The 24,185-nt window shown below is 41.0% G+C and overlaps 1 protein-coding gene across 6 annotated transcripts in view; it reads left to right on the top strand.

Moving 5' to 3' along the window:
- The window catches only part of LOC100709248 (receptor-type tyrosine-protein phosphatase gamma), a 403,846-nt gene that overhangs the window by 316,783 nt on the left and 62,878 nt on the right, over positions 1-24,185 (top strand). For 5 of the 6 annotated variants that reach the window (XM_025907530.1, XM_025907531.1, XM_025907528.1 and 2 more), the window contains 3 exons: positions 6,062-6,115; positions 9,877-10,069; positions 20,719-20,903. In XM_025907530.1, coding sequence (XP_025763315.1) covers positions 6,062-6,115; positions 9,877-10,069; positions 20,719-20,903 — 432 coding nt within the window. The remainder of the gene's footprint in view (positions 1-6,061; positions 6,116-9,876; positions 10,070-20,718; positions 20,904-24,185) is intronic. The other variant, XM_025907529.1, reaches the window with a different exon arrangement.

The raw sequence follows: 24,185 nt of genomic DNA, 5'->3' as shown, positions 1-24,185 counted from the left end.
CCTATCTAACTGAGTCTCTCTAATATGTGTGTGTGCGTGCACGTACGGGGGCGCGTGCGTGCTGTGTACTGCGTACGTGTCATGACCTCTCTCACTATATGTGTCTGTATGTGTGTGTATGGGTGTCTCGCCCTTAAATGCTCTCTCATCTCACCCGTTGCACCTCTGCCCTTTCACCAGAACAGAGGCTCATCCTTACATGTAATACCCTAACTGGAACTATATATGTAATATGTTGAGTAAATGTTTAATCAAGAGCCTCTACTAAAAGCTTAATACAGTTTCAGAACCTACTCACAGTACGTGCACTCAGAGTCTGCTTTCAGTTTCACTTCTGCAGGAGCATGCCTTGCAGACGTGTTTCCTGTCCCTGCTCTTTGAGTGCTTCACCCACTGAAGACTTCAGTATAAGAATATAAAAACATTCAAAAGCCTTTAAAATTATAGATTCAACTCAACAATTTAAAGTGGTTCTTCTGGACTTGTAATAAAGACTTATATAATACCAATATATTTGAACATCTGAATGCAACTGAATGCAACATCACTATTAATAATGAAATGGTAATGATGATTATAAAAATAGCAGCAAATAATAGCAGTAAAATATTTCTATTCTTCACACCTGCAAAATTCTTGCATTTATACTGGAGAGCAAAGAAAAGTTGAACGCTAGTTGTACTATTGAAAATCAGTTTCATAAAAACCACGTAAACAGACATTTTCTGATATCGAAACAGTTTGTGTTGTTAAGCCTGAATGATTCTTGGTCACAACATTTGCATGATCAGAGAAAGGTCATTTTACTCACACGCAATTGGAAAATCGCATAGTTTGACAATAAAAATCCCAGAATAATTAGTATTTGAGATTGCAGCAGCAACATCATCTGATGAAATTTGTGAATATCTAGATCATTGGTGTTTCCATCTGAGAGCCTGCAGGCCATACACCAAGACTGTGTTTTAGAAATACAAGATGGTGACGTGAGACATGTTAACTTTGAGAATACTAACATCTAGTTTAAGGTGTGAGAGGAGAGGTATATGCATCACAAAAGCTAAAAAGGTGTTGCTTCTAGCTAGATTTGTTCAAATAAATTACAACTGCGTTGCATAAGTTTGATGCATAATACAAAAAAAAAAGGACCATGAAGTAGTTCACATGATCTAAGCAAGACTCGATCGGAATCTCAAATGTTAAAGTACACTTACTGATTGTACTTTTACTACAAGGGCTAATGTAGATGCTCTAAAAGCACTCTGATTGAAAAAGCAGCACACATTTGGAAGGGATGTGCTGTAACTTCACATATAGTGAAGTTTTCTGTCTTTGAGAAAAGAAAAAACAGATAAGTCATAAACTCGTTGCCATACTGCTATTATGTAAGGAAATGCACACAGACATCATGTTAAAAAAGGTGAGCTTAACAGTTGAGGTACAGTCCTCCATACAGTCCATACACACTTTGTCATAGATGTAAGAACACTGAAGAAAGGTGTAATAATAATCAGTAAAACGTTAAATGTTAATTGAGTTATTTTATGAGTTCTAAATTAAAAAAACTAGTTTCTGTCCACCATTTGTGTGACAAACAGTCTCACTACCAGGTGACTGTTGTTGTAATTTGGTGATGTATAGACTTCTGCTGTACAGCTTACTCAGGGTCCTGTGATGGGCCCTGTGCAATCACACAATAAAACAAACTTAAAATTCACCATAACCCTGACTGGAGAAAAGGAGAGTTTGGAATTGTAATTGACATTACAACTGTTGCACATTACTCTAAAATCCACGCTGTGAGAGTGATTTGAAGATCACAACCTGATTTAAAACAGAATCTAACATCAACATTCTCACCCCTGGGAATAGCTCTAAGATATTAAGAGAATACGGCAAATGAGATCACAGGATGGTCAAAAAATGTACTTTAAAATTAGATGTTGTTGTTTCATTGGAACAGTAAAAGTACCATAACAAAGAATAAGTGCAACTATGTACGAACAAGTAGCACTGCTATGGAGTTTCCATGTTTTACATGCAGATTCGGGCTGCTAGTTTCCTTTTGGCATTTTCTCATTTAAACGTTGGTAACTTGGAACCTCAAAGTTTAGCAGCACTACACTTGTTTCCTTTTTCCCATCAAACATTTCTTTTAGCCATCTGTGTTTATCGGTGCAATGTGTCACCATTTTTATTCAATAACCATAAAGTACACAAATTCAAGAAATATTTTATGTATTAAAGATACATAAATTACACATTCATACAATGAACAAGGTGTCTATAAAATTACACACAGTATAAGAAAAACTGTAACTTACAATAAGTGTTTATAAAAAGTTTGACATACTTTTACACTTAGACTTAGAGCTTTTTATTGTCATTGTGCAGTTTCTTGCACAGCGAAATTGGGTAGCTGGACCACAAAGGTGCTAAAGTAAGAAAAAGAGAAAACAATATACATCGAAGGTGGAAAATAAATAAATAAATAGAATAAAATAAAAAGCAGTGTATATATATACATGTGTGAGTGGAACTATATACATGGTGTATGTGTAGGAAACATTGAAACAGACTGGGACCAAAATAATTGCACTTGAGCCAAAAATATTGCACAGAACATGGAAAGACTGAGATATTGCACATGGATGATCAACAGCAGTGTCAGGGTGGATGTGTTGGGGAAGTCTTTACACACTCTTAGTTTCCATTAATAGTTCTGACAGCCCACGGGAAGAAGCTGTTCTTTAGTCTGTTGGTTTTGCACCTGATGGATCTGAGCCTTTTTCCAGAGGGCAGGATGTTGAAGAGGTGGTGGTTAGGATGGAGGTGGTCCTTTATAATTGCCCTGGCTCTGGAGAGACATCTTGAGCTGGCAATTAAGTCCAGGGAGGGGAGTGGACAGCCGATCACCTTCTCTGCAGTTCTGATGATCCTCTGTAGTCTCTTCTTGTCAGCTGTTGTGCAACCAGCGTACCACACAGGGATGGCGTGCACCAGCACACTCTCGAAAGTGGCACGGTAGAAGGACACTAGGAGTTCAGTCTGCAGCCTGTTCCATCTCAGAACCCTCAAGAAATGAAGGCGCTGCTGGGCTTTCTTTACTAGGGCTGATGTGTTTGTGGACCAGGATAAGTCCTCGGATATGTGGGTGCCGAAGAACTTAAAGGAGAACACCCTCTCCACATAGTCACCTTTTGTGGAGAGGGGAGGGGGATCAGTTCTTGTTTTGTGGAAGTCCATGACCACTTCCTTTGTTTTCTTGGTGTTTAGGGTGAGGTTATTGTAGTTACACCATTCTGACAGCCGCTGGACCTCATCCCTGTAGGCGGTGTCATCATCGTTGGTGATGAGCCTCATCAGAGTGGTGTCGTCTGCAAATTTGATGATGATGTTGCAGGGGTGCGTAGGGGTGCAGTCACTGGTGTAGATGGTGTATAATAGTGGACTCAGCACACATCCCTGTGGTGAGCCAGTGCTGAGCGACAGGGTGGATGATTGCTGGTTGCCAACCTTGACTGATTGTGAACGGTCTGTGAGGAAGTTTTTGATCCATGCACATGTGGAGGGGGGGAAGTCCAAGTTTACCAGCTTGTCTATAAGAATGTCTGGGATGATAGTATTGAAGGCCGAGCTGTAATCAACAAAGAGCATCCTTACTGATGTCCCAGGATTCTCCAGGTGATGCATAAGAATAAAAGCATAAGAATAAAAGTTTTTTAAAAATCATGTTCTTTGATGATCACATTACATGTATCACATTTTCAATATGAAAATATGAATGTTACGATATGAAATAAAATACGGGGATGATTTCTCTAACATTAGACATTGCAAAGATACTATTTTGTGTCAGAGGTTGGCTATCAGTATATTTTAAAAGACATAAGATGTTGATGATCGGTAGAAAATGGTCTGCTCTGGCGCGGGTCATGACGCAAAAATGGCGAGGGTTTCAGATTCTGAGGTCGCTTTATATAGGCTGGGTGTTTCCAAAAAGAAGGTATGTCTCCAACCAATTTAAATGATGCCCCTTCGGGGCTTTTGCCTTCTCAAGGAATTACAAAAGAGCTGATACTGGCTACTTCAGACAATAGGCGGGACCCTGTTCGCCTGGTACTCCCAACAACTAAATGATACACCTACTATCTTTTGCCTTCCTAAGGAATCACAACAATTAAATAATACCCCTGGTGGGCTTTTGCGTTCCTGAACAATTTCAAACAATTAACCAGCTGCTGAAAGACGGAGGGGCCTGTGCGACTGGTTTTAGAAGTATCACAACACCGTTTATTTCTAAAGGGTGAATGTTATTTGTGACCACCTATGGCGTAAAAACTAATAGGCTCTGAAACCATGAAACCCGTACAGAAGAAATTCCCATTTGAGCCGTTTTTAAATAAAATGCTTGCATCACTGCATGCTGAGACATCAGAATCACAAAATTAGTGTGATTAAAACATGATTAGTTTGAAAGAACGATACTGGCTGCTTCGGGCAAAAGACGAGAAACTGTGCAACGTGTTTTAGAAGTACCACAATAGCGTTTATTTTCTAAAGGGCTGAATGCTATTTGTGACCATCTACTGTGTTAAAAACTAGCAGGCTCTGTCTCCCCCTTGGATCACCATTCCGAAATTCCGATTTTTAAATAAAATGATTGCATCACCTCGTGAAAGAAACCCCAGTAGATCCGTAAAACAAGTTAAATTAAAACTAGTGGTTTGATTAAATGAAACACTTGTGAACAGTCATGAAGGCTGAAATTTCCCATACACAAGGAATTCCGATTTCAGCTGTTTTTTTGTTTTTTTTAAATAAAATGCCTGCATCACCATGTGCTGAGACATCCTCAGAACCACAAAATTAGTGTGATTAAAACACAATTAGTAACACTTTTTTGACTAGATGTAAATAAAAGCAGGTACCCATTCCAGGTTTGTTAAGGCGTCCGGTGAAACAAAACGGCTTCCACTCCTCCACGCAAAACAAAGAATTGCTTTTAAGAACACACATGTCTGCATAACTGAATGTTGAGACTTGCCAAATCCATAAAAATAGTTTAATTAAAAACCCCTTATGGTTTGATTAAATTAAAACCCCTGTTAAAAAACATATGAACCCACATAACCCCGAGCACACATGAACACGCACGCGTACACACGTACACGAAACCTGTCAAACTGGTTGGGGTGGGTGTGGGGGTGTGTGTGTTTGGGGGAGTAAAAATGCCGGCCCTATATTACTACTGTCCACAAATCCAGTCCTCGTTTTCTCTGCTACTTTACACTCCGCTGCAGCTACACCTGCGGACACACTAGCGTACATTCTTCACACAGCAAGACAACATGGATATACGCAAGTTTTTCAAGAAAGTAAGTCTTCATCACTGCTGGTAGTAACAGTTAGTTAGCTCCAGCCTCCAGCTAACAGCAGAGAGTCAAATGTAATTAATGAACCAGGTGCTCCCCATTTTGATAAATAAAAACCTGGCTAGCACACTGACAGGGGATTTCTTTAAATCACCCTGCCGTTCTTTGTTCAGCTGAGACACCTGAGTTACAAAACACAAACAACTGCAGTTCTTTCGCTCGCGAGGGCAGCCATGAACACAGGATCTGCGTCTCATGATTGTCTGCGCTTTTTATTTATACTTTTCTGTGTGTGTGTGTGTGTGTGTGTGTGTGTGTGTGTGTACAAAGGTAACAACGTCATTCAGAGCAGTGGGTTTTTCCCCTTCTCTACATTTGCATGTTCTTGTAAAAAAGCTGAGGTTTCACTTCTAAATGTTCTCTGAAGACAGGAAGGGGTTAGTAGCTGCACACAAGTTACTAGGTGAAAAGTCACTTAGACATGTGCTTAATAATGAATTAAGGAATACATTTCATGGAGCTGATCACATATATGTTCAATAATCTTTTAACACACACTAAGTTGAATTGTTTGCATAATGTTAATTTCTGTCACTTGTTTTAGCTCTGAAACATTGAGCTGAGCTCATTCAGGTATGGTTATCATCAGTGGAAATAATCACTCCTCCATCCCTATTAACCTGTAGGAGTCAGGGCAGAGGAGCACAGAGAGTGAGAGGGGAGAGACCTCTACTGGAGAGGTGAGTCAAAGATTTCACAGGATGGAGTCATTTGCAGACAGTCTGATTAGAATTTTATGGAACTGTTGATCTTGTATAGTTCTAGGCATTCCTGGATCAATGTGTGGCACATTGAATCATAGGCTTTCTTGTAGTCAGTCTAGGTTGGTGAGCGTGGTCTTGGAGTCATTTCAACACCAGGCATGAATCATGTCAGGGCCTGGTGCTGTTGAACTCTTCATCCTACAGACCCTTTCTTGGATGTCTGCCACTGTGATGCTTACTGGACCCTGTTCAGGCAGGATGCTGTGGTTTGTTCTTAGATCCACTTGCCACGGAGTATTGTTGTTATGGGCTGTCCTTCTCTTACATGCTCATCCGGTGCTGCCTGATCTCCAGTCTTGGTGGTTCTGTTCTCATATTGTTTCCCTGGCTCACCTTATTTTCCTGCCTTCTGTTTATTTGGTATATCTTTTCAAGTGGCTGACTAAGGCTTTGCCTAGTATTTTCCTAGGCCTCAGGTATGGACAGCTTGCTATACTTCTTAGGCAACCCTTTCTGAGGGTTAACTTCCCTCCGTGCTACCTTAATCACTGCTGCCATGGTTAAATCAGCTGATTAGTTTCTGTGATGGCCACAGTAGGGATTGTTCATAATGCTACATTCATATCTTCTGGTAAACCTTCTGACGGTACTTTACATAGTCCTAGTAATCAGCCATGGTGGGTTCAGGTTTCCAGCTTTGCCATGATTCTGTCTCTTAGGTCAGCTGCTCTTGCACTCATCGCACCTTTGGTCATACTTATGGCTACTTATTCTCCTGCCACTGAGTGTAGGTTTTGGATGGTTCCATGGAGAACATCTGGTTTAGTATCCTTGCTTCAGTAAACTATTGTGCATCCCTCCATGGCAATGCCTCCCCAGACCATTACTAACCCACCACCAAATCTGTCATGTTGAATGATGTTGTAGGCACTGTAACATTTTCCACAGCTCCTTGACACCCTATCACATTTGCTCAAGGTGAACTTGTGGCATGGTGGTGGAGTGGTCTGCACTGTCATCTTACAGTAAAAAGTTTCCTAGATACTCAAAATAGATACATCTAAATTGCATATCCAGCAATTTAGATGGCCTGTGTATCCCTGTGAAGGTTGCCTTCAGTCATTCCTGTTCGAGAGACAAGCATTTTATATTAAGTGGTTATTCTAAATTGGCTGTGAATGCAACGTACATAAAGTGCTTTAAGTGTATAGAATAACATGCTCTGCTTTGAGTGGTCAGGAAGATTAGAAAGATGCTATATAAAGGAAAGTGCATTACGCCTGCGAGCACAATAATCTGCAATGTAACTACATAGTCTGAAAATAAACAACTTAGAGTTTATTCTAAGCTACCTGATCTCTTAAAACAGAGTTCATGGAAAGGGTTATAAACTTACAAAGATGTTTCAGTGAAACAGTGGCAAGTCCCATACACACAAAGTTTTCTACCACTGTTTTGAATGGGCAAGACAAGTATGCAATAATCGAGTTTTGTGTTCTAAATATTAATAAATGTTGAATTAATATTGATTTTTTTAAAGGGTAATTATGAGTTGTTCTTTTTTTAGGATAAAGCATTTACAACAGTGTTTAACAGTTGTAATGGTTACACACACTTATATGATAAATCCTAGCAAGTCAAGATTTTTTTTAATCATTGTGGCTGTTATTACTTCATGCTTTAGGTAAAAAGTGACCTGAGTGATAATTTTCTCCAAATAAGTTGTAAAACCTAAAAACTACACTCTGCTGTCTGAAAATGTGTTAAATAACTACACTGTAAATTGATATGTCCTTCCGCTTTTGGTGTAGACCTTATTATGAGGGAAGATATGGCCTTAATCATACTGTCAAAGCAGGAAATATGACGAACAGTATGGAAGTAAGCGTTAAATGAAGAGCCCTGATGTTAAACTTGTGCTGTGCCTACAGTAGTTTATGCTTTAAAACTGTCAAGATTTTTCTTTGGGAAATGCAAAGATAACCATTGTTCAGTTCAACTCCGTGTTATGTGTGACTTGATGTTATTTACTACATTCTTCATATTGTAATTGTGAAGGAAATCTTGTGTAACCAGGCCAGCTTGAGGAGAATAACTCAGCAGATGCAGTGTACTTAATTAAGCCTGTGTGTGTGTGTGTTGTTTTATAGAAAGTACTTTTGAACTCCAAAGTGTTGAGAAAAGTGCTCTATAAATAAAACATAAATTAAGTATTTGGTACCACAGATGCATCATCATTACAGTCTTGCACAAACTCAAAAGTGTCACTAATCCTCTTCTAATAAGCGACCTCACAGAGACTCCTCCTTAAAGTGACCCCTTGATCCCTAATAAGAAGGAAAATCCATCCACCCTAATTATTAAGGCCTGTTACTTAACGTAAATAAGAAGGTGATCTGGCATTCAGACTACTGACAGAACATTCAATTCAATTCAATTCAATTTTATTTATATAGCCCCAGGAATTTGGCAATGCCAGCTACTGGTAGACAGAGTAGTTGCTCGAGACTGTAGGACCAATGTATGCACTGGATGGATTCACTATAAAACAGCCTAGCCATACACTACAATAACTTAGGAAGGTTATAGGCAGGTAGTCGGATGGTATCACTCCTTTATGGGGACTCAGTGCCTCATACATGAATCCTGAAATGCCTAGAACTGTACAAGATCAACAGGACCCTAAGACCTTTGTTTAGGAACTTGTTGGGAATGTGGCTAGAGACCAACTCAAGCTGATTGCACATTTCGCCATCAAGTGTGGGATTTACTAAACAGATGCTCTGGCCCCACTGCTGTTCAGCATAGGCCTGAACCCTCTCAGCCAGATCATTAACAAGACTGGCTATGGGTAACAACTACAGAATAGAGCAGTCAATAGACACCTCCTCTCCAAGCTGTACGCCATGAGTGAATGGGACATCAACTCACTAATCAGGCTGTGGAGCAACGACATCAGAATGTCATTAGAATTGGAGAGGTCTAAACAGATGGTAAATGGGAACCATGATGAGGTGTTAAGAAAACAAAAACCACCAAATACCCTGCCCGTGATCAGATACCTCCCTGCTGACATCAAGACAAGATATCTCCTGACCATCCATGGATGGTTTTACCCCAAATATAGCACCCTGAGACTGTATGCTAAGTAGAAGAAAGAAGTTTGAGGACTGTTCCAGGATGGACTTGCATGTTAGGCAGGGCATACATGGAACTCCATAACCAAGTTGCCAGCATGGTATACAAGAACATCTGTGCAGAGTATGGCCTGGAAGTCCTGAGGTCAAATCCCAGGAACAACATCCGAGATTCGAGATCTTTGTCCAGAAGACAGCAGTCCTAGGAACAGCTAAGATACTGTGCAGGAACCTCTGGTAGAGGACCTGAGCTTGAAGGATAGACCGCCCGCAGGGGCGAGTGGGGATTTTTTTTTTACTGGTGGAATGACAAAGTTTTTTTTTAATGAAATTCTAACAGTGAGCATTCAGCATTTTTGTAGTGTCCCATGTTTACTTATTTTTTTAAATGCATTAATTTATCATTTATATAGTTGTATGCAGTTGTTTTCTAAATATATATATTTTTTATGTGTTTATATGTTATTTCGGTTTTATCAAAGTTTCATTTCTTTTCCTACTCATATTTTTAATTTTTGTGAATTTTTGCTTGGTAATAACTACCTGTCTCCACTCGTATCTCTGTTTTTCTGCAATGTTCACTTTCCCTACTACCACCAGTTGGAGGCTTTCTACTCCATCTTCACCACAGAGCAACAAGACCATGTTAAGTCGGTGGAGTATCTGCGCAGCAACTTCAGGCCCATACAGAGCTTAGATAACCGACACGTCTTCAAGTCTGCAGTAAAAGATGCCTGGTTGCCTGATCTAAATGACAGCGGCAGCAACCCGTACGCCACGGAGGCTTCCAAAGGTAGGATGTTCACACTTTAAGAATACATTTTTTGTTTTTGATATTACCTATTTATATTCATTGACTTAATTTATATAAAAGGAAGTATCGGTATTTACATCTGTAGTTTCAATCTATGCTTGGATCAAACTACGGGAAAATGCTACCTTGGTTCAGGTACTTGCACTAGCTTAAACAGCTACATTTCCCTGGGCATGTTTCACAGTGAGTGATCTGGTTTTTTAATCCTCTTTATTTTAACATAGCTAACCCAACTAATTCCCCAAAATAAATTTTACATTTTTTCAGTGTTCATCATAATGTCTTAACTTCTTTGAAACTGTTGGTAGTTTTTGCAGGATAGAGTCAAAATGGTGCACCCTGGTGGTCCTATGGGGGTTTGAAACATTGGCATTGACCCTCTGTTAGTGCTTGGTTCTATCACTTGGTCTCCCAGGTGATCTATACAGAATTGAAGTTTCCTGTTTTTGTCCTCATATGCTAAAATATATCCTCACATCATTCTTCCATGGTCATGATTCTTAATGTTAATAAATGAAGCATATGTACAGATTGTCTTTTCTTTTTGTGTGCATTTGGATTATCTCTGTCTTTTTACTATTAATTCTGGTAACTCTCCTAACATAAGGCAGTGGGAGGCACACTGGCCAACCTCCCACTCCCCCCTCTTTGCCAGTCAAAGAAGACTAAAATGTTGTGCAGTATTTATGTGTATGCATGCATGTGTGTTTGTGATTATGCATGTTTTTCTCTGTGGATTTATAAGTCTGCATGTGTGGCCTAGCATCTGTTCACTGTCATCTGTCCCTAAAGAGTTTGTTCCCAACCTTCCCTCAGGCACAGTTCCATATGGTCCACAAGGAAAGTATATACGCAAACCCACTTTTCCACATATACACACTCGTGTGTATAGTATGTGTGTGTGTGTGTGTGTGTGTTTTCCTGGCACGTTATGCTTGCTCGTGTAGGATGTCCTTGAGTGCTGCTATGAAACATTTGTATGCAAATCTCTAAGGTTGGCAGAAGAAATGCAGATTAGGAGGAGGGAAGACAGCTGGGTGGAAAAGAGTAGAATTACAGTTAAAATGAAAATAACAGACAGACACTCACCAGTCACTTTAACAGGTATAGCTGTCTAAACTGCTTATTAATGCAAATATCTAATCACTCAGTTACATGGCAGCAGTTTAGTATATTCAGGAAGGAAGAACACTGTCTACTGAAATTCAAACCTAGCATTAGAATAGAGAAAAAAGCAGATTTAAGTGACTTTGAATGTTGCATGTTTGTTTGTGTCAGAGTGTTGCATGAGTAGTTTGGAAACTGCTATTCCACTGGGATTTCTCACACAACCATCTTGAGGGTCTTTCTAAAGGGTGACTTAAAAAGAGAAAATATTCAGTGAGTGCAGGTTCAATTCAATACTGATCTTTTTATTTAAATTTTTAACAGAACTTTAACTGAAATTGCAAGTATTTAAAGTAATATTCAAAAAGTAGTTTAAAATGCAATTTTATGCAGATTTCAAAAACTCTTTGGTTCTGAAAAAAAAGTAGTGCAATATCAGCACAAAATAATGTTTATATTCAACAACTTAAAAAATGGACCCTTTTATACTTAAAGCTCAACATAAATAGACATAAAGAGTAGAAAGCAGTGCAAATAAATGCAAACATGGCTTCATAACAGTCTTCTTTTATTAAGATCAGAGCTGGACTGGGACAAAAAAATAATCCCAGGCATTTTGACTAGAGACTGAAAAACCATAAAGCCTTTGAATGAAAACAAACACTGTTGTGACAGTGATGTACACGTCATGTTGGTACATGTATGATTTCTATACATTTTACGTCAGATAAAAACTTTGGTTGTAAGATTCAGATAATTTTTTATTAAAAGCGAGACATTTTAAATGGGAATAAGAAAGAAAAGTATTTCTTTGTGCCCCCCTTTCCCTGTTAATGCCCTACCTGGCCCCCTGGCAAAACTTTGCTAGACCCGCCCCTGCACAGTTACCAGCTGTCAGCCACGTAGAAAAGGATCCTGGTGTTGTCTGTGAAGGTTCTCAGTCATCCAGGTCATCGTAGTCAAAGGAATTTGCAAGGAAAGCGTCTGGACTTCTTTAAGTTGCTTGAAGACGTTTCACCTCTCATCCGAGAAGCTTCTTCAGTTCTAAGGTCAAATGGCCGAGAGTCCCAGATTTAAACCCAGTGGGAGTATCCCCCCAAAGAGGGACAAAGGACCCCCTGGTGATCCTCTAATCACATGAGCCAAGGTGTGAAAGCCAGGTTTTCACAATGAGCTCACCCGAAACCCTGGCTGATTAGGTCCCACACCCGCTTTTGGCTCATGTGATTAGAGGATCACCAGGGGGTCCTTTGTCCCTCTTTGGGGGGATACTCCCACTGGGTTTAAATCTGGGACTCTCGGCCATTTGACCTTAGAACTGAAGAAGCTTCTCGGATGAGAGGTGAAACGTCTTCAAGCAACTTAAAGAAGTCCAGACGCTTTTCTTTGCAAAGATCCTGGTGTTATTTGTCTCTCAGAAACAGTTCATAACTTCAACTCATTCATGTCACCTAAAAGGTAAACCTGTTTCTCCATCACCTGTTCAGCTCTGATGATTCAGTAAGGACATCTCCTGGTTTCATCTGCATGTTTCCCTCTCACCAGGATATCCGAACCAATATCATGACCAGCAGCTTGTATGGGTGGTTTGCCGGTTTGGCAGCACGTAGCGAGGCTCCAAATGCTTTCAGTGTGAAGTAACTCCAGACCACTGACAGGTCTCTCACGCAGCAGCTGCTCTATCACGTGGCGCAGACTGCTCCAACGTGCTAAGGTCATGAGCTGGATTACACCATGTCGCAAGTTTTGTGAGGTGCTTTTGTGATATTTAATGGATCAAATTACATTTTTTATTTCTTCCCGATATCTGATCCAATAATTTAGGTCAGGATCGGACCAATACTGATACTCTATATCGGATCGGTCCATCTCTAGCATAAACAGACACCAGCCAGACACCCCATACAACTCTCAAAGAACACCCTTCTCCAAGTCCACAAAACACATGTAGACTGGTTGGGCAAACTCCCAACTACCTAGTTCAAACAAGGTGACAGCAGTAGCAACAGCATTATTCTGCAATAGTTGTGACAGTAGCTAAAGTAGTGTTTTCCCTATACATTTTAACTTAAATATTACAGGACTGCTTAAGACTTTAGTTGGGGTTTTGTGGTTTGGGTTTTGAACCACTTACGTCAAGCCTTTTCCTCTCACAACAAGGAGCTGGAGAGTGCAAATAGTGATGCTCAGTTGACTCATTTGTTTACTTTTGTGTTGCACATCCCCAACTACTAGTGCCACAGTCAAAGTGTGTACATGTACACATCATCATTACTAAGAATTCTGGTAATCCTAAAGGCCTATTCACCACACTCTACTCTGTCCTGCATCTTACCACTACCACTGAGAATGCCTCACACACTTGTGAGGATTTTCAAAGGTTCTTTACTGAAAAAATTGATAATATCAGAGCTCATATCCAGTTCCCATCCCAAACCCTTCTGAACCAGTTTAAAATTAAACCAGTCTCATTATCCCATCTTACTGATATAATAATGCACATGAAACCAACTACGTGCCCCTTGGATGTGTTACCTATGCTATTGCTCAGAGATGTGCTGAAGACAGTCGGCCCTAACATCCTCGTTATTTTAAATAGCAGCATCTCAAATGGAACTGTTCCTCATTCTTTTAAACAAGCTGTTGTCCAGCCGCTTCTAAAAAAAAACCTGGTTTGCATCCGTAAGTTCTTAGCAATTTTAGACCAATCTTTAGATCAATCTCTAAGCTGCCGTTTTTGTCTCAGGTTCTTGAGGAAGTTGTCCTCCACCAATTGTCCTCATTCTTAGATATACATAGTATTCTGGATAACTATCAGTCTGGTTTCAGAGCCTTCCACAGCACAGAGTCTGCTCTACTGAAGGTGTTCAGTGATGTGCTTTTAGCTGCTGACTCTGGAAAAAGTACAGAACATTCAAGGTGCTGCTCGAAAAATGGTTTACCTCTTACATAGACAGCAGAACCTGTCCCGCCTGCGACTTGTTGAAAGTGCAGCCGCAAAACTCCTGACGGGTACCAGAAAGAGAGAGAGTATTACTCCGATAGTCACATCTTTACATTGGCTGCCAGTTAAATACAGAATTGTTTTCAAGGTTTTATTATTTGTTTTTAAAGCTCTCCGTGGCTTGTCTCCAGTTTACATTTCAGATCTCCTTAGCCTGCACCTACCCATTCGAACTCGGCGCTCCTCCAGTCAGATGCTTTTGTTGGTTCCATGCTCCCAGTTAAAATCCAGAGGTGACAGGGCTTTCTCCATCGCCGCTCCGAGACTCTGGAACAGTCTTCCCTCTTTTATAAAATCCTCTTTCTGTTTGGAAATCTTCAAATCAAATTTGAAGACCTACTTGTTTTCAAAGGATTTTGGATCTCTTTGACACCGCTGTTATTCTGCGTTAGCTATTAGGGTCGTTTATCTCATTGGATGATGTATGTATGTGTATATGTATACATGCATTTATGTCCATGTGCATACCCGTGTGTGTGTGTGTGTGTGTATGTGTATGTGTATACATATATGCATGTATATGTATGTGTATATATAAGTGTACATATGTACTTGCATAGAGAAGTGCATAGAAGAGTCTGCTTGTGTGTGTATATATATATTTATGGATGTTTTTAAATGTTTTAATTCTTTCTTTCGTTTGATTACATTATCCCTCTGTTCAGCATTTTGGCTGACACATGTGCTATACAATTAAAGCTGACTTGACTTGACTTGACTTCTGCAGAGTTAACCATTACTGACCTCCAAACCTCATCTGGTGTTTAGATTAACTCAAGAACAGTGTGTACAGAGCTTCATGGAATGTGTTCCCATGGCCGAGCAGCTGCATCCAAGTGTCACATTACCAACCTCAATGTAAAGTATTTGATACAGTGGTGTAAAACTGCTACTGGAGTCTAAAGCAGTGATAAATGGCAAATGAACTGGTTAATATATAGCGCTTTTCTGCTCTGAGCATTCAAAGTGCTTTATGCAACTTGTGTCATTCACCCACTCTTTTTTCTGTGCTTTTTGTTTTTTTTTACCTAAGTACTTTCTATCTAGCATCTAGCATTTGAGTGCAAGTTGGGCCCAAAGATATTTGGTATCCAGACCGGAGCAGCCAGGAATCATTCAATTCAATTCAATTCAATTTTATTTATATAGCGCCAAATCACAACAGCAGTCGCCTCAAGGCGCTTTATATTGTACAGAAGATACAGAGAAAAACCCAAAAATCATATGACCCCCTATGAGCAAGCACTTTGGCAACAGTGGGAAGGAAAAACTCCCTTTTAACAGGAAGAAACCTCCGGCAGAACCAGGCTCAGGGAGGGGCGGGGCCATCTGCTGCGACGGGATGGTGTGACTCATCCCACCAACCTCGACCAGCTCTACTGCCTGATCTACAGCCACCCCACCTGCACTCAATTTCATTGGAGACATGTTCTCTGGAGTGACGAATCATGCTTCTCTGTCTTGCATTCTGGTGGATGAGTTTTGGTTTCCAGGAGAACGATACTTGTCTGACTGCATTATAATGTGGGAATGTTTTTCAGGGGTTGGGCTCAGCTCCTTTGTTCCAGTGAAAGGAATTCTTAATGCTTCACCATACAAAGACATTTTACACAAATTCATGCTCCCAAGTTTGTGCGAATGGTTTGGAGATGGCCCTTTCCTGTTCCAACATGACTGCACACCAGTGCACAAAGCAATGTCCATAAAGACATGGATGAGCATGTTTGGTGTGGAAGAACTTGACTGGCCTGCACAGAGTCCTGACTTCAACCCGATAGATCACCTCTGGGATAAATTACTGCCAGCCAGGCTTTCTCAGCCAACATCAGTGTCTGACCTCACAAATGTGCTTCTGGAAGAATGGTCAAAAATCCTCATATAAACACTGCTAAGCCTTGTGGAAAGCTTTCCCAGAAGGAACTGGGAACTGGGTTTAAACTGTTATAGCTGCAAATAATGAGTTGACGTCATATTAAACTCATATTAAACTCATATTAAACTTAGCAATTAAATGTCACTCAAGGTTATATGTGTGTGAAGGCAGATGAACAAATACTTTTGGCAGTACAGTTTATGTGCATGTGTGTGTTCAGATTTGTGAATATGATTGCTTTTGTGTGTGTGTGAGTGTGGCTAGTACCTTTAGTAAAGCCAAGCCACATGGGGTCTAACTGCAGGTTATGTATAGGAAAAACTCTACTGCAACTCTATGCGCATGCTAACACATTTGGTTCACCAGCTATATTAGCTTTATTTTCAATCCAGTCATATGTATTATCAAAATACCTTACACATGTGGCTAATATGGTATTGCCACCTGTCTTTTTAGACAGGCTTTGCCCACTTTCAGTCGCAGAAGTGTTAGGGAGGTTCTATGCTGCTTTTGTTGGTTTATATCAGCCAGTGTTGTTACAATGTTATGCGTTACACTCATTACACTCATGCAATGTGATTATATTTTTTCATTAATGCAGTAATGTAACACGTTGCTGAACTAAATTCAGTAATCACATTAAAGTCTGAATTATGTACTTGCATTACAAAGGTTGTGCACACCAGATGAAAACAACAAATAAGCATGCTTTTTTTTCTTCCTCCACACTTGCTTTAGATTTTAGTTCACGTGTTGGAGGAGGAAAATAGTGGAGTGGTCTACAGTGGATATATGGACATTAGTTAAATAATTATTTTTTTGTGCACAAAAAGAAAGAAATGCCATGTTAAAGTGCAAACTCTTTTCCGGACAGAAAAACATCACACTAACTTTTGACTTTTTCTCTCTCTTTTTTTTTTGCTTATAAATACTGAAAGAAAGATTGTATCTGTGTCTTCATTAGGATAGGGATTTGTGTTGGTGTTTTGGATTTATCAGGTTTATATTGTTAACTGGTTTGTGGAGTAACGAGAAAGTAATATAACATTTTTTCTTTTAAGAAAAATGAGTAATGTGTTGTACATTATGTTTTTTAAGTTATAACCTGTTAAGGTTCAAAAGTTGGAGAAAAGGAGTACGGAGGGCTCACCAGCAAATAACAACTCTGGTCCAGAAGATGTGATCAAAGCAAAGATTTATTGATTACACGCGTGGAGTCCGAAGCTGCGCAAAGTCAGCAATCGAACTGAACTTACAATAATTAGACAAAGGTTTTATATGTGTACAACAACAAAGCCCCCTCTTTTGCAAAAACAGACAAAATACAGCTTACGTCAATCTAAACCACAAAATGTTCCTGCTAACTTTAACATAGTTTTAAAGAGCATTACGTCTCCTCTCCATCCCGGTGTCGCACCATGAGCGCCTCCTTATCTCCCCGAACATCAGGTGCACTTCCTGTAAGCATCTGACAATATGCCGGCACAATTTGCAATTGCAGCAAAAACACATCTTCACTTCTTAGCTACCAAAATAGATCTATTATGGTGTGTGTGTGTGTGTGTGTGTGTGTGTGTGTGAGTGTGTGTGTGTATGTGGGTGCCTGCTGTGTAGGCTATGTATGTGTCATGACCTCGTCTGCACCCCAGCTCACCTCACACCTCTCGTCCTAGCCAGACATAAGGCCTGTGCACATACACAGCTGAACTCTGTGTGATTTCTAGGCTAAATGTCACACTCAAATGATGATACTCAAACCATGAAGGAAACTTACTCAAACTGAACATAACTGAAACTTAAGACTTACTCAAAAGGATATAAGGTGTAAATGATAAAAACTTAAATCTTAACTCTAAAGGATATAAGTAATAAAAGATAAAAAATCACTCCAGGCGTATGTCATGTAAGCAGGTGTGTTGCCATTCCTTTCAGAGCTCCTGTCCTCCTCACCGTGTATTGGCTGATCCTTAACGCCTGCCAAGAGTTTCTGACCTTCACTTGACCAGGAGCCACAGCTCTTTAATAAGCTCAAATGCAATCATGTGTAAAAGATTAAAATCATTTTCATAACAAAAGTTCTCTCTTCTCAGATCTACCAATATGTTTGCTCGTCTCTACTACAGTTCAATCATTGAAAATTACACTGATCAGCATACTTTGTGGAAATTACAGATTACATAATGGCAAAAGCATTTTTCAGACCCCTCATCCCCCAACACTGGATAAGGCAGTGTTCCAATTCATCCCAATGATGTTGATTGTCACATTTACTGGAAGGAGTGGCTATTTACAGAGATCACCAATTGTGCTATATACAATGTGCAAGAGGAAATGAGGCTCCGGGGATTCAGGGGGGAAAAGCTCACTGTCAACAGATGGTAAAAACTGTGGTTGGTATCCAAGGGAGGACAAACTGACCTGAGAGAACTGTTGACAGGGCAACAAGATGAACAGCTTTGGAATATTGATCTTTTATGCCAAACCCGAGTTGTGAATTATGATTTCATTTATTAAGAAAAAACAATCAGTCATCTCATCTTTGACATCTCAGATGGATTTGAGTCTGGACTTTGACTCGTCCTCTTCAAATCCTTAATTTTAGTTTGTTTTTTAGCCATTCAGAGGACTTGCTGGTGTGTTTCAGATCACTGTCCTGCTGCATAACTTAGCTTTAGGGCACAAAGTGATGTTTGGACATTCTTCTTTCAGGAACAGAATTTGTGATTCCATCAATTACAGCATGTCCTCCAGGTCCTGAAGTAACAAAGCAGCCCCAAACTATCACACTACTACAGTACTATGGTGTGATAGTTTTACACCAGATATAATGAGAAGCAACCCTTCCAGATAGCTCCATTTTTGTTTCATCAGATCATGGAATATTTTCCCAAAAGTCATATCGTCAAGACTTTGTGAAGTCTTGTTATAAATGTGAGACGAGCCTTTGTGCTCTTCTTGGCCATTAGTGTTTTTTGCCTTGGAACAATATCATGGACTCATTAACACTGACCTTATCTAAGGCAAGTCAGGCCTGCTACTATTTAGATGTTGTTCTCAGTTTTGTTATGTCCTAGATTATTTGTTGATGTTGTCACGATCTACAATGGCAGATTGTGTGGAGAGACGAGGAGGACCCAAATGCAGACACTGAGGCATGAGGAAGGTGGAACAGAAGGCAAGCAGTTCATTCCAGGCTGATAATGTTAACATAAATAAAGGCAAAACGTGAAACCGAGACTAGACTGATTGACTAAACTGGGAAAACTAAAACAAAACTAACACATGAGACAGGGAAACGAGGGAACTAGACCAGGACGCAGGAGACAAGGAGACAACACAGAAACCTGACAAAGGACTCGACACTGTCAAAGTAAAACAGGAAGCACAGAGACACACGGGCTTGACATAACATCAGGGACATAGAAATGGTAGATGGAGCACGGACATAACTAAGAAACAAATGCAGAGAACATGACATCTAGGGAGGAGGCACATGACAGATAGAATGACACAAGGGGAACCAAGAGTAGACAAGACACTGAGGGAGACAAAGACACCACTGAGACACACAAAGGGCGAGGGAGACTTAGACACAGGGGACCTGAGTTGCACACTGAAGACACGACACCAAAACCAACAGACATGGAAGGAGCTTAGACAACAATGGTAAATCGACTGGTTCTTATATAGCGCTTTTCTACTCTCACTGAGCACTCAAAGCGCTTTATACAACTCGTGCATTCACCCAATCAAGAACTAAATAGAGGAACAGAACTCAATATCAACAGAACTAACTGAAGCCTAAACAAATTAGAACATAATAATACAAAAGACATGAAATTCAACATGCTGGGTCAAAAAGACCCAGAACCATGTACTGTTGAAAAAATGATCAGTAGACCTGTCCATGTTTGTGATTGGTCAGATGCTGCCATGTGAATCTACAGCTACGATACCTGTAAAGCATTTCACTTTAATCCTGTCATTTATTTATGTTGCTCTTCCTCCCTCTCTCTCCTCGAGTGTATCTGAAAGACAAGCCGATGTATTCAGTCATTAAATGATCTCTCTGTCTCTTTCTCTCTTTGATTCTTATCTGCCTCCTTCATTCTCCCTTTACATTACATATTTCCATGTCTTCCCTATCCTTTTTCTTTCTCATGCCCATTCTTCTACTCTTCACCTCTTCCTCCACTCTCCTTTTTATAACCCTTTCCTTTGGCTTATCTCAATTTTACATTTCCTCTTCTCTTCATTCTTCACACATTTCTATTTTTTCTCATCCCTTTCTTCATCTCTATTCTTATGTTTATTTGTATAATTTCTCCATTTCCTTCCATTTTGCTTTTAATTTTTCTTATATTTATTTTTTCTTTTCACTTTCTAATTGTTTTCATCTCTATTCTTTTCTTCTTTCCTTTTACTCCTGTTCTTTGTGCTAACATATTATTCATCATCCTTTCATAAATATGGTTGTTTTTTTCTCATTGCATTGCTTTGTTTATTCCTACCTACTCTTCCTCATTTCCTTTGTTTTTCCGGCTACCATATTTTGCACTTTCACTCCCTCCCTCTTCCTCTTTCTGCACATATCCACATCTTCACTTCTGACTTTCATTGACCCTGCTTCCATCCTCCTCCCAGTCTGCAGTAGTGCTCCCATAAACATGAAGGTGCAGCATGTCAATGGCAGTGCTTTGGTGGTGCGTTGGGCTCATCCGGAGGTCACCTACCACTCACCCATCCAGCATTTCCTGGTATCTTACAGCTGGACGGCCCATGATGATAGCTACGAGGAGACCCACCTAACGGATGCCAAACACAAACTGGTGAGTCTTTGAGGGACTGCAGGGTTAGAGCCACATTATTGGTGGATGCTAAGTTTTATAAATGAATATTAAAAGTAGTCCAAGTATGTTTCATGCAGTTGATTCAGCAGTTACTGAATATAAGCTTAAGATATGAGATACAAGATGAATGAAGTGCAAAAAAAGATTGATGGCACACAATTTATTATTTTTATATAAAAATGAGGGATAGAAGAAAATAACAGTGAGCTCACAAAGTGTTCAGTGACTTAATGATTTTGCTCTAGGTTTATTTAAGGATGTCTTTGCTTATTGATGTCTACAGCCAACAAGATAAGATAGATAAGATAAGATAACTCTTTATTGTCACTGCACAGTCATACATAGTACAATAGTACAATGAAATTGGAAAACTGTCCTACGTCGGCACTACATACAACACAACACGACACGATACGACATGTCACAACGCAACACAACACAGTAACTTAACTTAGTAATAAAAAAAAATGAAGAATAAGTGTGTGTGTATTGCACACTGTTATTATTGCACATTAAATATTATTGCACCTTGTTATAAATATAAATATTATTATTGTTATTGATTTTACCGTTGTTACCTCCCCCCAAAACATGTCCAGGGAGGTAGCCAATCAGGTCAGCTATTTGCATTGATCAGGGCTGTTGCCCTGTTGTAAAAGCTGTCCTTGAGTCTGTTTGTTCGGGACCTCAGCAGCCTGAACCTCTTGCCAGAGGGCAGCAGCTAAAACACCCGGTGTCCTGGGTGTGTACAGTCTCGTAGGATGCTGCGTGCCCTCTTGAGACAGCGAGTGCTGCACAGGTCCTTCAGGGAGGGAAGAGGATGTCCAATGATGTTTTGGGCTATATTGATGACCCTCTGGAGTGCCTTTCTGTGTGCTGTGGTGCAGCTGGAGAACCATACACCGATGCAATATGTCAGCACACTTTCAATGGAGCAGCGGTAGAAGACGGTCAGCAGATCCTTCTTCAGGTCCATTTTTCTGAGGATTCTCAGAAACTGGAGACGCTGTTGGGCCTTCTTTAAGACTGCAGAGGTGTTAGAGCTCCATTGGAGCTCTGTGTCTATGTGCACACCCAGAAACTTGAAACTGGAGACCCTTTCCACGCACTCCCCGTTGATGCTGACAGGCTGCAGCTCAGACTTCCTCCTTCTGAAGTCGACTACCAGTTCTTTTGTCTTGGTGGTATTGAGGTCCAGGTTGTTATCTACACACCAATCTGACAGCCTCTGAACTTCAGCTCTGTACGCCGTCTCATCTCCCCCTTAGATGAGCCCCACCACGGTGGTATCATCTGCAAACTTAATGACTGCGTTGTCTGGGTGGGAACTAACACAGTCATGTGTGTACAGAGTGTACAGTAGGGGACTCAGTACACAGCCTTGTGGAGAGCCGGTGTTAAGGCTGAGGGCTGAGGAAAGATGAGGCCCCACTCTAACTCTCTGTACACGGTCTGAGAGGAAGTCTCTGATCCAGCGGCAGGTGGTAGAAGGAAGTCCGAATTCCAGCAGTTTAACTATTAGTCTGTCCGGGAGTATTGTATTGAAAGCAGAGCTAAAGTCAACAAAGAGCAGCCTGGCGTAACGGCCCTGCACTTCCAGGTGAGAGATGGTGGTATGGAGCATTGTAGCAATGGCATCTTCAGTTGATCTGTTCGGTCTGTATGCGAACTGGAGCGGGTCGAATGTGGGTGGCAGGCAGGACAGGATGTGACATCGGACCAGTTTCTCGAAGCACTTCATTTTAACAGGTGTTAGAGCAACTGGTCGGTAGTTGTTGAGGCTGCTAATGTTAGTACGCTTTGGCAGTGGGACAATTGTGGCTGACTTTAGGCACGGTGGGATGCAGGACTGGGACAGTGAAGTCTTGAAAATCTTAGTGAAGACCCCAGCCAGCTGGTCTGCACACTCTTTTAGGACCCTTGCGGTTACCCCATCTGGTCTGGCGGCCTTCCTGGGGTTCACTGCCCTCAGTGTGCGCCTCACCTCATATTCCTGCACTATTGGGCTGGGCTGTTGCTGCTGTCCGATGTTTTTGCTGCTGCTGCCTCTGGTCCCTTCACCTCAAAGCGTGCAAAGAAGTGGTTCAGCTCCTCCGCAAGCGCAGCGTTGCTCTAAGTCAACGTGGTATTGCAAGGTTTGTAGTTGGTTAAGTGCTGAACTCCCTGCCATACCTGTCGTGAGTTGTTGTTGCTGAAGTGGTCTTCGATCCTTCTCTTGTACGCTGCCTTGGCCTCTCTGATGCTTCTTTTCAACTCAGATTTGGCTGCACTGTAATGCATACCATCACCGGATCTAAAAGCGGCGTCACGTTGCTTCAGCAGGACCTGGACCTCTTTAGTCATCCAGGGGTTCTGGTTGGAATACACCCGGAGACGTTTGTCCACAGTGACACTGTTGGCACAGAAGTTGATATATGAGAGCACTGATGTTGTGTGCTCTTCAAGGTCCTGATGTTCGAACACTTTCCAGTCCGTGTTTTCAAAACAGTCCTGCAGCTGATGTGATGCACCTTCTGGCCAGCTTTTCACAGTTTTTGTGACTGGGGGGGCTCTTCTCCTAACAGGAGTGTATGCAGGGATCAGCAGCATGGACATGTGGTCTGACAAACCTAGATGTGGTAGAGGGGTTGCTCTGTAGCCTTTTTGGATGTTGCTGTCGGCTTTATCCAGTGTGGTTTTCCCCTCGTTGCATATGTTTAATATGCTGTTCAAATCTGGGGAATACTGACCTTAAATCAGCGTGGTTGAAGTCCCCAGCTATGATGTGCACTGCGTTCGGATGGGAGTTGCAGTCAACAAGTGCACAAGACAACAAGCTGATTGCTTATTGTCTTGTGCAGCTCCTCCATGGCCGAGTTAGCATTAGCATCAGGTGGGACATACACAGCCGTTACCATGACAACAGTGAACTCGTGAGGTATGTAGACGGGTCTGCACTTCACAGTCAAATATTCCAAATCCGGGGAACAATGGCTGTTTACAGTCTTTGTGTTTTTGCACCAGCTGTCATTGGTGTAGATGCATAAACCCCCTCCTTTGTTCTTACCGGAGTGGCCGTTCCTGTCGTGATGGTGGACCGTGCGGCCTGCTAGCTCAATAGCCGAGTCCGGAATTGATGGCTGCAGCCAAGTCTCTGTGAGTAGTATTATGCTGCTGTCCCGTACACACTTGTTGACTGCAATCTGTAATCTCAGTTCGTCGATTTTTTTGGTTATGGACCTGACGTTGGAGATACTCAGAAGCGGTGGCTTAAATGGCTGT

This window comes from Oreochromis niloticus, linkage group LG5, assembly GCF_001858045.2.
Source record: "Oreochromis niloticus isolate F11D_XX linkage group LG5, O_niloticus_UMD_NMBU, whole genome shotgun sequence".
Lineage (NCBI taxonomy): Eukaryota > Metazoa > Chordata > Actinopteri > Cichliformes > Cichlidae > Oreochromis > Oreochromis niloticus.
The sequence above is the reverse complement of the archived record's forward strand: the minus strand, read 5'-3'. Positions and strand labels throughout refer to the sequence as shown.